At 35.1% G+C, this 13,884-nt stretch overlaps 1 protein-coding gene across 2 annotated transcripts in view; it reads right to left on the bottom strand.

Moving 5' to 3' along the window:
* The window catches only part of Blm (Bloom syndrome helicase), a 46,169-nt gene that overhangs the window by 19,398 nt on the left and 12,887 nt on the right, over nt 1-13,884 (bottom strand). The window contains exons 6-9 of one of the 2 annotated variants that reach the window (XM_069839084.1): nt 13,008-13,123; nt 8,240-9,128; nt 4,164-4,316; nt 2,046-2,248 (exon numbers count right to left, since the gene is read on the bottom strand). In XM_069839084.1, coding sequence (XP_069695185.1) covers nt 2,046-2,248; nt 4,164-4,316; nt 8,240-9,128; nt 13,008-13,123 — 1,361 coding nt within the window. The remainder of the gene's footprint in view (nt 1-2,045; nt 2,249-4,163; nt 4,317-8,239; nt 9,129-13,007; nt 13,124-13,884) is intronic. The other variant, XM_069839085.1, reaches the window with a different exon arrangement.

Genomic DNA, 13,884 nt, shown 5'->3' with positions numbered 1-13,884 from the left:
AAGTGAATGAAGAGAAAAAGAAAATCTACGAGCCCACGATTCAGTACCTATCAGCGAAATACAACATAAAAAAAATCACAGTTACCGGTCTTTTCTTCGGAGCGAGAGGCACCATCCCGAAAGCCTTTGTAAAGTGGAGGGAAAAATACAAGCTGACGAGAGATCTTCAAGATGCCATCGTCACCACCATAATAAAATTTTCTGTAGCGATATTTCGTCAGCATCTTTATGGTGTACATTCAATTTAAATTACACTTGGTTCTATTTTTTTTTTCTTATGTCTTATTCACTTTTGTCTGAAACCTGTTTTAATAATTTTTCATTTTAAATTTTATTGTGAGCTATTCTGTGTCGCAGGGCAAACCCAAAATATTGAGTCAGACTACTAAATTAAATTAAATCAATAATATTAATAAGTTGGTAAATAAAAGGGGCACATATGAACTTATTATGTTAAGACCCTGAAGAATTTGATTAGTGAATTCAAAATAACTTATATCGAACATATATATATATATATATATATATATATATATATATATATATATATATATAGGTAATAAACAAATAAAAATTGTGTTTATATTTTTTTTGTAGTGTTAGTATATTTTATTGTTATAGTAAATGTTCTACATTTTCAATAAACTTTTTTTATGACTTCATACGAAATAAAATTTTGTTACTGTATCGTCAAAAGTTACCTTGAATTTAAAGGGGATATAGAGAATTGAATTTAATAGGAAAACACATATGTAGTACAAAGTTTCTCCAATTAGCCATGTAACTTTGTCTTCTTCTTCTTCTTCTACTTCATGGTTTGGACTTTCAATCCGTTCTGGCTCCTATTTGTTCAGACCAACTGTAACTTTGTACCACCATTAACCCTTTGCAGCACAAATTAATTTTTTATGTTTTTCTCTTTATGGATTATAACAAAGCTTCGATAAATTTTTTTCAACATTTTAACTCTGCACACAATTTCAAAACCTAGATGGCATCTCTAAAATAAATAATATTAAACTGCCCCCCATTGAGGGTAGCCCTTACGGACTCAGTATATCCTAAAAAAATTATTATACATATGTAAACATAGATATTAAATTTTAAAGAAGGGAAACAAAGAAAAGGGCGTGAAAAATTACAATTGCTATTAATGTGGCACCATGTGATTAATTAGGATTTGGCAGGATTTTCTTAACACAATTATCACAATGTCATCCCTCAGAGATGTTGGCAGAGCAAACTGCCGTCGAAATTCTTCGAAAAAAGCTGATATAGTCCCTCGAGCACCTATGAGCAAGCCAAATACCTCAATGTGAATTAAGGCATATTTCAGCTTGAAATAGTTGACTGTAGGCTCATAGATCGACTTCTTCTCAAGGTGGACCTCGGCTGACTGATGACATTCTACTTCAAAACGTATCATGGGGTCCACAGTGATGCCCTGTTTAGTGTCAGCATTGTACGCTAAAATATCTACTCGTCTCGTTGACCCATTTTCAGCTAGACAGGAGATTTCTTCTTCTACTATCCAGCCCTTATTTCTTAATGCGGCAGCAATTTTGGATCTTACAAGATGATACTGAAGAGGTGGTTCCTTGGTGGAATATCTGTGCCATAAAATTTAGAAAGAAAGAAAACGGTGGTTCTTCTGAACAACCGCTATGCTGCATATTTCACCTATTTAAACTATGATTTTTTATGTTTATTCTGTCCCAACTCATGAAATAAGTAGTTTTCTTAAATAATTTACTTTTAAACAGCAATTTCAATAGACACTATTTTAGATAATAAGTATAAAAATATTATAGAAGTGGTACAAAGTTACATCAAATGCATCAGGATCAACTAACCACATTCCTCCCCTTCACCCAACAGTATACGATGATGATTCTGTCAAAGACAAAGATGCTTCAATGGTCAGAGATTTCCATTGCTTTAGACATCTGATCTACCTAACGACATAATGTAAATGAAAACCACTTTTACAAATGAATTTTATTAGAATTATACGAAATAAGCATAAATAAAAGTAACATACACACCTTGAGCATCTCTTTACTGTGAGGGTAACCATTGCCATCAAACTCGCCAGTGATGCCATCATTCTTAATGCTGCTGTGGAATGAACCTAGACCAGAAGCAGCTGGCATTACTGGTTTCGTGTTGGTTCTATCACTACTTTTGTGGATGTTGTATACTGAAGACGTATAACTCTCCTCTTGCAAGTTTGTCTTGCCAGCAGAAACTGGAAGTGAACAGATTGCAATATATCTCATGCAAAAGTGATATGAGCTCAAATATTAGTTTCCACAAAAAGGAAATGCATCAACATTTTACTATTTTCGTAGTAGAAACATTTCTTACACACTAATTTAGTTATAGAAATGGATTATTTTCACATTGTTCGGCACAGATGCATTATAGGGGCCAATCTCCTTATTGGTTGAATGGTATGAATGCTACTATCGATATGTATTATTGTTATAATCGACATAAAAAAAATGCCTGTTACTAAATCTGTACACAAAAAGCATACGGCATAGCCTAAAGGTAAGCGTTCATTACATCGTAATGCACTCCTTGGATGAATCCACGCAACAGATATTTTAAGTGAAGTGTGTTCACTGTTATGGCTCTACTTCATCATCTCATTGGATTCCCTATCAGCTGCTTAAAACATATGATGTACGATATTGACATTGCTAAAAACAGAGGAGTTTTGAGGTTAGCGAATAAGAATTTGTAATTGTTTCATGCTTCTTAATTGAATAGGAAGAAACGAAAGAGATATTGGTTACATAATATTTATGTAAGAAACGACTTGATTACTGTAATGGGAATGCCTCAAATTATATAATTCTTCACAGTTTTCTACAAGCAAAGTAAGCTTTCTGTCTGCCATTTTAGTGCGACACTGAACATGGCACAACATAATATAATAGTAACAGCTGAGCAACTGAAATTGATTTATTAAAGAAGGCCATGATCGCATGCATCAGAAAAGTTATTCATCCGAGAAACGTGGACAGATTTACCGAGAGACGATGCGTGCAATATGATGTAGTGAAAGCAGTCACACCACTGCCACCGGGTATATACCCATTGCAGTGTGAATAAATACATACATACATAACAATTACAATGATATCGACCTTCCAAATTTATATCTCCAAAAAGTTTTCTACATAAATTTTTCTACATAACCCTTTTTACTTATAGACATACTACATAAAATTCATGAAAATATATTTGTTATGCATATTACAATGTACATTTGTTAAATTTGTTCAAGGTTTAGATTACGTGTCTCTTAATATATCTGATGATGCCGAAAAGGCGAAAAAGTTAATATTCTATATACAATGTTGTAGCAAATAAACATTTGCAAAATAGATAAATCATATAGATTGAACTTAAAATTTTCATTATATTATATTAGATTTATCTGAAGACCAAATGAATTGTAAAATAACAATTACAGCAAAGACTGTCTTTTTTCAATCCGTGTGATTCATCCGATATGATGTAGTGAATGCTTATCTTATGAAAACATGTGCATACTTCAAATGCAGCATGTCGTAAACCAAATTTCTGAATGCTATATGCCATCTTCAACTATTTATTACACTGCCTACAAATATCTTTATATTCTAAGCATTAAGCAAAACAAAAATCGTATATGTGAAAAAGAGTAACATTAACTAATAGACATGCTACAAAAACATGCAATATGAAAAGTGTATGTTTAAAACCAGTTAACAGGAATATAAAACTAATATTTCAAGGCAAAAATTAACAAAATTTTCTAAACTATTTCCAAGACTTTGTCAATGACATAAATATAAAATGGTAAACATGAATAACTGACTTTACACTAAAATAAGAAACATTCAAAAAATGAATGTTTAGAGACAAGAATGTATTACATATGCAACAGAAGTTGAATTAAATGACATTTCACTACCATGTACGTACATGATAGAAAGACGTAACTTAATAATTATATGAATATTAATAATACTTAATGAACTTTGTTACACAGTGAATAAATGGCTAACATCAAACGTAATTAATGCACAGAATAGAGAAAGTATTAGACCTTTGGAACTCTTTTGTCACACAATACAGAATATGTTCTCAGGATACAAACGTGTACATACTTTTCTGCAATGGATCATTGAACTTCAGATCAAGATCCTGCGTCATCTCTTCTATGTTGGAAAGCTCTTCCTCAGTCGGCCAATTTTGGGTGTCATCATCGATAAACTGGGTACCCGACATGATCTTGGAATTAGAGGACACACTGACATTACCTATATCAGAACAAGTAGATTCATGCTAACATACAATCACAAAAAGATCACAAGAATTGTTGTTACAATGTATCTTCATTTCTGCTAAGAATGTTCTACAACAGACTGTGAACTCCTGACAAAATAACTGAATACTTCTCAAGCCAGAAGACTGGGTTTAAATCCTGGTGACAAGTGAGAATTCAGAAAGTTTTCTCTGCATACTCCCATTTCCTTTATCATTATACAAATTCTTCTTTATTATCATATCCAAAAATCATTGTCAGTCATCATCACCATTCTCTGCCATTACCATTAATTATCACTACCACCTTCATTACACAATTTCTTCATTATCATTATCAGGATCATCAACCTTCATTCATTATCATTACCACCACCACATACATCATCATCATCATCACTACCTGTATATGAGTATATAATGCTTCTAATCAAAAAATCGGAAAAAATCATCCCGGCAGCATAATTTGTCTTTATAATAAACCTGTAAAACAGGTCTCATGTTTTAAATATGTTGTTCTTGTTTTCTAATGCCAGGCGTTTGACAATAAAGTCATTTGACCTCTTGCACTCCAATATTTTTCAAAGATATTATCATGACCAGCCACTGAAGCACAGATTTTGAGGTGTTCTGAATCCATTTCTTGGTTTGAGTTCACAATGGGCAGTTAGGGGACTGATATATTCCAATTCTATGCAGGTGTTTGGCCAAACAATCATGGCCTGTTGCCAAACTAAATGCAGCTACAGACGATTTTCGTGGTAAATCGGGAATTAACTGTAGATTTTGATGCAGAGAGTTCCATTTTTTCCCTTGGGATTGAGATATCAAATTTTGTTTGTTGAAGTCTAAGTATGTAGATTTAATAAATCTCTTCACAGAGTAATACATTGATTTAGTAACAGATCTGTAAGTAGCAGTGTTGCCCTTCTTTGCTAAATCATCCGCATTCTCGTTTCCCAGGATTCCACAATGGGATAGTATCCATTGGAATACAATTCTTTTATTGAGTGATATTAATTGAGAGAGCATTTTAGTTATTTCTGCTGTTTGAAATGAAGGTGTGTGTTTAGAGACGTTTCATAGAATAGCTGCTTTGGAGTCTGACAATATAACTGCATTCCTAAATTTATTGATGTGGCATAGAAGATTCCTGAGACTTTCACTTATTGCAATGATTTCACCATCAAAACTTGTTGTTCCATATCCAAGAGATCTATAAAGTGATAAGAGACAGCACGTAACACCTGCACCGGCACCTTGTTCTCTGGAGATCAAGGATCCGTCGGTGTGAATATAAAAAATAAATAATATAATATAATAAATATTTGGGTTATCATTTGAGCTATGAACAAGAAAAATATATTTCTAAAAAATTTAATTACTTTAACTGTGCAACGAATACCATTAATAACATTTTCAACAAACAAAATTTGATAACACAATCTCAAGGGAAAAAATGGAACTCTCTGCATCATAATCCACAGTTAATTCCCGATTTATCACACAAATTGTCTGTAGCTGCATTTAGACTGGCAACAGGCCATGACTGTTTGGCCAAGCACCTGCATAGAATTGGAATATATCAGTCCCCTAACTGCCCATTGTGCAATTCAAATCAAGAAATGGATTCGGAACATCTCAAAATCTGTGCTTCAGTGGCTGACCATGACAATATCTTTGAAAAATATTGGAGTGCATGAGGTCAAATGACTTTATTGTCAAACACCTGGCATTAGAGAACAACAACAACATTTTCAAACCTTCTCTTGTCCAAAAACATACAAACAATGTAAAGAGTAAACAATATGTGGCATGTGCGATCCGCGAAAACCACTCACATCTTCGTCCGACTCTTCCCTTTCGCATGAATGACTTTTTCTTTGGCCTAGCCAAAAGTGTCGTTGTTTTGATATTGCTGGTTATTTGGGTGCCGGATACGAGGGATTTTACTGTACCGGTACTTTTAATTTGTAACTCATATGACTACTATGGTGAACAGGAGAAGAGTTCGGGGCAGAAGAAGATATCAGATGACAGACAACATTAAGATATATGTATGGATCATATTGGGAGGCTAAGAGAAAGGCAGAAAATGGGATAGATTGGCGAATACTGGGTTTGCAGTGAAAAACCTTGCCCTTGGGCAGAAAAATAGGCATGAATAAAGGACCATTATGATGGATCAAGGTAACTATACGTAGTACTATAATGGAGGAATGACATGACATAAAGAACAAAGTTGTACTCATTTTCTGTATTGTCTGGATGGTTCCTTCCTGCAGAATGACATTCAACTTGTTTAGTTCACTACAACCATGCACAGCAAATATGTACTGGGGATAAGAAAGATCCATAGAAACAGATCATGCACAGCCAGAACATTAGCTAACTTAAAAAAAAAAGGGGGGGGGGAACTAACCAACTTGCTTACAAACACTAAACATGCAGATTCCTCTACAAAAAGGTATCTGTCCATTGAGCGTTTGGGTTCAATTCATACTGGACAGAGTCTATTTATATTGAAATATAAAACTACTTATATTGTTTATATGGATATTTTATTTATATCTTTATGAAGAAGTAAAAATATGTCATACACATTTAACGTAATATGTGCGTTTAATGTCATATGTAGGGGGCGGATGTTGGTGACCTAAAATCTACTTAAAATGGTCATTAAAATGCCCTTAAACTAATGGAAAAATGACATGAAATTAAAATAAAATGACATTTAAATATTATTCAATGTACTCACACCACAACTTCTTAAAAATTAGTCACCTTGTTTCAATGACTGCCCTGCAAATCTAGGAGAGAGGAGGCAACTTCCTGGAATTTGGCGAAGATAAAGAAAAGAACATGCAACAAAATGAAGTTTTAAGAGAAAACTCTAGATTTTAATGAGGGTTTACAATGTATTTCAATCAGGGGTGGTCCATATCAGTGCCTTCATTCTCTGTCTCCCCCTCCTTCCGTGCTTCACTTTTGTTACCAGATCTTCCAGATGAGGGAGTGTGAATAACAAAACAAATTGTGGGGGCAGCGTGCATTCTTGCAGTCTTTGCATTAAAAATACTGTCTACTACAGTAGACATCCCTTCCAAACCATGTTGAGGACACGTCCTGTCCAGGACACAGTGAAAGTTTCCAAACATAAATTCTAAAGACACCCTCGTACTGACAAAAGAACAGTAGCGGTCAAAGCCCTCACTTAAACTAAGCTGTTGTCAAGCATTTTATATTACTTCCGTTGTGTGAAGTGAAGCCTTCAGTGGAATGAGGGATGGACTTTAGAGTCTGTTCCAAACTATAAAACTCAAACTTCATTGTTATTCACTTATTCAATAGGTAATTACTACTGACCTATTTGCTTAGAAAATGATTTAACAGATCTATCGGTAAAGAAGAAATTAAAATGCATTCCAAATGATCTAAAAGTTCTTCAAAGAATTAAAAATGACCAAAAATGCCGAAAAAATATAAAAATGACCTCTTAGTTCAAAAACGTCAAAAAATGCAATATAAGAAATTACTTTTTTACGTTATTAACATAGAAAGGATTTCTATATTAATAGGCATCATCCTAATGTGAAAAATAAGATGACTTTTCATCAACATCCGCCTGCTAGTCATATGTATATATTTTATGTAAGGTCTGTGTGTTTACGTCCGTATCGTTTATGTAGCACATCTGTTTTATTTAGTAATAATACTCGGTGTGTATTTGTAAGCGAGTTTTTAAACTCTTGTATATAATATGTATGATTTAATTACAGCTCTAATATACCCTAAGGTAAAATAGGGTTCAATAATAATAAAGTCCTGCACTTCCCTTTTCTCAGATCAAGTTACAAATCATGACATTAATGTGAGTGCATATCAACTGACATTTCTACATACATCCAAATTCACTTACTACTTTGGGACCTCGGTGAAGGGGCTTCTCTTATGGAATAGTTGAAGGTGTTGTTCCACTTATTTGTTGTCCTCGACTCCTCCACACCCTGCTGATTTGACCTAGCACTGGGACTCTGTTCAGAACTCTTACTAAATCCCGGTGGTGACTTAAACAACGCTACACCAGACACATCCCCCAGTCGTGACACACTGCTCACTGAAATCGGACTGCTCTCATTCTTACTTGCAGCACTAGCTAAACTGTAACTCTTCTGTGATTCCAAGAAAGGAGTTTTGAATTTAAATGTAGTTTTTGCGGATGGTTTGGGACTTGGCTCCTCTATAGTGTCATTCACCGATGATGTCTTGGTGGAGTTTCCAGTCTGCTTGTTTGCTGGTGACTTAGTTTGACTATAAAAATCACTCCCTACTAGTGTTCTTGATGAATTGGAACTACTTTTACTCTCACTTGTTGTTTTGGTAGTTATAAAGTCTAAGCTCGTATCAAATTCCTCGTCATAGAAATCATCATAATAATCTGGATCCCGTGATGGAAGCCCACTTGTCACTCGAGCATTAGAAACTGAATTTTTATTACACAATTCTGACGAACTTGGTTCACATCCCTTATTTGAAAAAGAATTCTCAATGATGTCTGCATAATCACTAGAACAAACTGACACATTAGCTGATTTCTTCTTCTTCAGCAATGTTCCTGTCAGCTTTAACTTGGCCTTCAATTTCTGTCGCAGGCTTCTTAATTTAACAAATGTACCACTATCGAAACCTGGACACTTTTCAAGTAGTTTCAATGACATAGATTCGAAGCCCGAAACCATTTTCTCCAGTACCTGTATCTGAAAATCTTTCAATGCTTCTATATTGTCTTCCAGCATTAACGTTGGTGTCTGGAAAGAAAATAAAAATCATGAGAATAATTTCATTTATAAGGCGAAAACATGTGTATGACTAGGGTGACCAGATTCACACTGATAGAAAAGAGGACACAAAGCTTCAAAAAGGAGGACATTGATCGAAAAAAGAGGACAGAAAATATGTACTTAGGTTTAGGCTTATGCCTATAATACTATAAATTACATCAACATCTATTTTCTTACAAAATATTTACAGTACAGATTTAGGCTTATACCATACTTAAAAGTATGTTAATATTACAAAAATAATTATGATAAAACTTAATAATAATGCTTTTAACGTTAGCTACATATGAAAGTCAAGGGAACTATAATCACAGTCTAGTATATAGTCATGAAACTCAATACATAGTAAATATGCATCCATAGATAGTTGCTAACCACTAGGATCATTAATATCGCCTCATTACAGACAATGCAAAATAGTACCAGCACAGTTTTCTGTTACTAGTACCCTCACAACTCAAGCTTCGTGACTGTATATACTAGACTGTGCTATAATTATTAAAAAGGACAGAAAATATCTACCCTATTTAGATTTAGGCTTAGGCCTATATTGTACTTAAAATTATGTCAATATCTATTTTATTACATATAGGGGAGAGTTGGGTAGCATCGGACAGTTAAGGATTGATTGGATTTAGAGCCTACAATTAATTTTGAATTGAATAATTAATATATCATAAAAAGAACATACTTATTTTTACTAAACGTGAATAACAATACTATGCAATGGTAACTTTAATATATGAAATTTAAATTCAGAGTAATGTTATAAAATAGTGAAATCGAGAAGAGTGTCGGCTAGTTCTGGACACACCCTAAACATTGTTATTTTTTATTGTTTGTGGTTAGAACAGTCAAACAAATTCACTTTTGTATTTTTTCTGTTATTTCATACCAATCACATTTGTAAAATTCCCTGGTTCATTCGGTGTTGGCACAGTTCTCATGTGCCAAACCCTGGCAGAAGTCACACTTGATCCAGCTTTCCTGAAAGGCTTCACCGCTAATGATACATTCTGTTTCTTCTTCAAAATGTTTTCCGTCCTTGGTTTTAGTTCTTGTTACGACTTGTTAGATCTTTCATCTGTGCTGTCTTGCATTAACCTTTTCTTTTTTCCATCCTTCAAAGCCTCTCTCTCTTCCAGCTGAGTTTTGTTAAGGGCTTGATGACAGTATCCCACTTCTGGCAGCTCGCCTCCTTCTCACATTAAGCCCTCGGTGAGCAGCTTCTGCAATTGGTGAAATCAGTTTAATGATGCGACTAAAATAGGGAGTCAGAGGTAGTGTGTTTGAGCGACATTTTGACGTTGATGCTGGATCAAGATGCTGATTGGGTAGTTTCAAGCATGAAGCATGTGTTATAGATCCAAAAGATGATTGTTTTGAGCTTGAGATTGGGAACAGCTGGAAAGAAGTGGACAGCTTGGCAGTGCACAACATAGGTACTGGCTTAGATGCTAAGGCTTCTTGTACTTCTGGAGGCTGAGGAATGTCCTCTACAGTTGTCTCAGGACCTTTAGATCCACCATTCCTGGACTCTTCAAGAAAACTTATCAGGAATATCAAGACCCTTCAGATGGCATGTAGTCTAAATCGGTGAAAATGTTCCAGTTGATGAATGCTAGCACATTCAAACCCTTTCATTGCTAATCCATGTGGCATACCCGTGAAAATCCAAAGTTGACCAGTTCTGCAACTTTATAGTTTATAATTCTTGAGAAAGGATTTCTGGGCATCCATCCAGAGCAAGCTTCATTATAGACATCCTTGAAGGCCTTCATAACTCTTCTGTCTAATGGTTGAAGCCTATGCGTTGTATGAGGAGGAGGACCCAATATGTATTTAAAACATTGTCCGATATTAGGCGATAAAGTTCTGTCTGATAGTACCCGAATTACACCGTCATTATATTGGCACCCAAATTTAAACTATATAATAATTTTCATTGTAACTAATATACCAATCTATTATTTAAGAGTAACTTTACACTGTATTTAAGATATATTGTATCAATACTTAAAGTGCGAAAAAGGCAGACCACCAAACTTAAGTCGATGCACAGAAACTAAACCACACAAACACAAAATGGCATCTGCAAAGTGTCTTCGTCGAGCAAATGATTCCAACTGAAAGCAGTGTTCAGATGTCGCATACAGAAACGTAACCATGTCACTCAGGTACTACCATCTGGTGGTAGATGAAAGAAACATCACTGTCCGATATTACCTGATGTCCGATACTACCCGACTCTCCCTTAGGCTTATGATAAACCGTAATAATATATAATGATTTTACAATTAATTACTCGTACATATGAAAGCCAAGGGAACTGCAATTATTACCAAAATACATAAAAAGACAGCACAAAATGTGGATTTAATATTATTTTGTATGCAAAGAGAGTTATGATCGTAGGCGAAGAGTATATTCTGTCGATGTTGCTGCCACCTACAGGAAAATTACTTGAAAAAGGCGTCAAATCAGATAATTTCAAAATATAAGACATACAAGTTACGAAAAGGAGGACATTTCTTGATTTTAAAAAATCCGCCTAGACCCCGGACAAAGGCCTAAAACGGAGGACATGTCCACCTGGTCACCCTATGTATGACAGAATTTATAACCTCAATAATAATGAAATTTAATAGACACAAAGTGTCCAGACTTTTCTGGAATTTAAATTTACTCCACAGAACAGAGTCTTTTTTTCCTTTACAATGATGTCATATTAAACATTCCTGAATTTCTAAAACTCATCATTCTTAACCAGTTATGTCTGTGAACCTCAGATCAAATGAAAAATCACATAACCATTCCACCAAAGCATGCCCAGTGATCTAGTGTTACTATGTTTTCCATTAGATCCAAAGTCAGCAGATTCAAATTCATCAGAGGCCACTAAAAAAACGTTAGCCTGTTCTTCATCAGAAGGGAACGAAAGGAAATGTTACAGGAGACTTACAGAAAAAGTATTGGCCAAACAGTCATCCCATAACAAATGCCTCTGCAGACCAATTTAATTGAAACTGCATAAATCTATGCAGTACGTGCTAGACAAAAGAGGTCTCTGGTGGACAACATACGACACAATGAAGAAATAAGATGTACACAATAAGTCAATAGACTGCAGCAGGCAGGTCCTCTGAAGAAGGAACACTCAACCAACGAAACTGAGCCCTAAGTGTACAATAAAGGTAAGCGTTCACTACATCGTATCGCACTCATCGGATGAATTGCACGGATCGGAAAAAGACTATCTTTGCTGTAATTGTTATGCAACCGCGTTCACTACATCGTATCGGACGCATCGCCTCGCGGCAAATCCGTCCACGTTTCTCAGATGGGCAACTTTTCCGATGTGTGCGATCATGGCCTTCTTTAATAAATCAATTTTAATTGGTCAACTGTTACTATTATGTTGTGCCATGTTCAGTGTCGCTCCAAAATGGCAGACGGAAAACTTATTTCGCTTGTAGAAAATTGCGAAGAATTATATAATTTGAGGCGTTCCCATTACAGTAATCAAGTCATTTCTTGCAAATATATTATGTAACCAATATTTCTTTCGTTTCTTCCTCTTCAATTAAGACGCATAAAGCAATTACAAATTCTTATTCGCTAACAGACGTAATTAATACACCTAACCTCAACTCCTCTGCTTTCAGTAATGTCAATATCGTATGACGTCATGTTTTAAACAGCTGATAGAGGAATCCGATGAGGCGATGAGATGAAGCCGTTACAGTGAACGCACTGCACTTAAAATATCCGTTGCGTGTGATTCATACGAGGAGTGCAATACGATGTAGTGAACGCTTACCTTAAGCAATCATTATCACTCTTTACCTCTGCTGAAACTCTTCCTAAAGAGGGATGACTTTCCATGTCATCTATCCAGGACTTTAGATCTTCTGTAATGCCCAGTGGTTTCATTTCAACCATTTGAAGAATTTCATTCAATCCTGAAAAGCAATAAAAAGTCACTTACTTACAAATAGCTTTTAGAGAACCCGGAGGTTCATTGCCGCCCTCATATAAGCCCACCATCGGTCTCTATCCTGTGCAAGATTAATCCAGTCTCTACCATCATATCCCACCTCCCTCAAATCCATTTTAATATCATCTTTCCATCTACGTCTCGGCCTCCCCAAAGGTCTTTTCCCCCTCAGGTCTCCCAACTAACATTAAGCTTATATACATATTTCTAGATTCACCCTTACGTGCTACATGCCCTGCCCATCTCAAATGTCTGGATTTAATGTTCCTAATTATGTCAGGTGAAGAATACAAAGCTTGCAGTTCTGCATTGTGAAACTTTCTCCATTCTCCTGTAACTAAATCCTTCTTAGCCCCAAATATTTACCTAAACACCTTATTCTCAAACACCTTTAATTTCTGTTCCTCTCTCAAAGTGAGAGTCCGAGTTTCACAACCACACAAAACAACCAATAATATAACTGTTCTATACATTCTAACTTTCAGCTTTTTTGAGAGCCGAATGATAACAGGCATTTTCCATATTTATTCTGCGTTTAATTTCCTCCTGAGTGTCATTCATATATTTGTTACTGTTGCTTCAAGATATTTCAATTTTTCCACCTCTTCAAATGATAAATTTCCAATTTTTATGTTTCCATTTCGTATTATGTTCTGCTCACGAGACATAATCATATACTTTGTCTTTACGGAATTTACTTCCAAACCTATCTCTTTATTTGCTTCA

Source organism: Periplaneta americana, chromosome 11 (genome assembly GCF_040183065.1).
Source record: "Periplaneta americana isolate PAMFEO1 chromosome 11, P.americana_PAMFEO1_priV1, whole genome shotgun sequence".
Classification (NCBI taxonomy): Eukaryota; Metazoa; Arthropoda; class Insecta; order Blattodea; family Blattidae; genus Periplaneta; species Periplaneta americana.
This window is presented reverse-complemented; position numbering and strand designations above follow the sequence as displayed.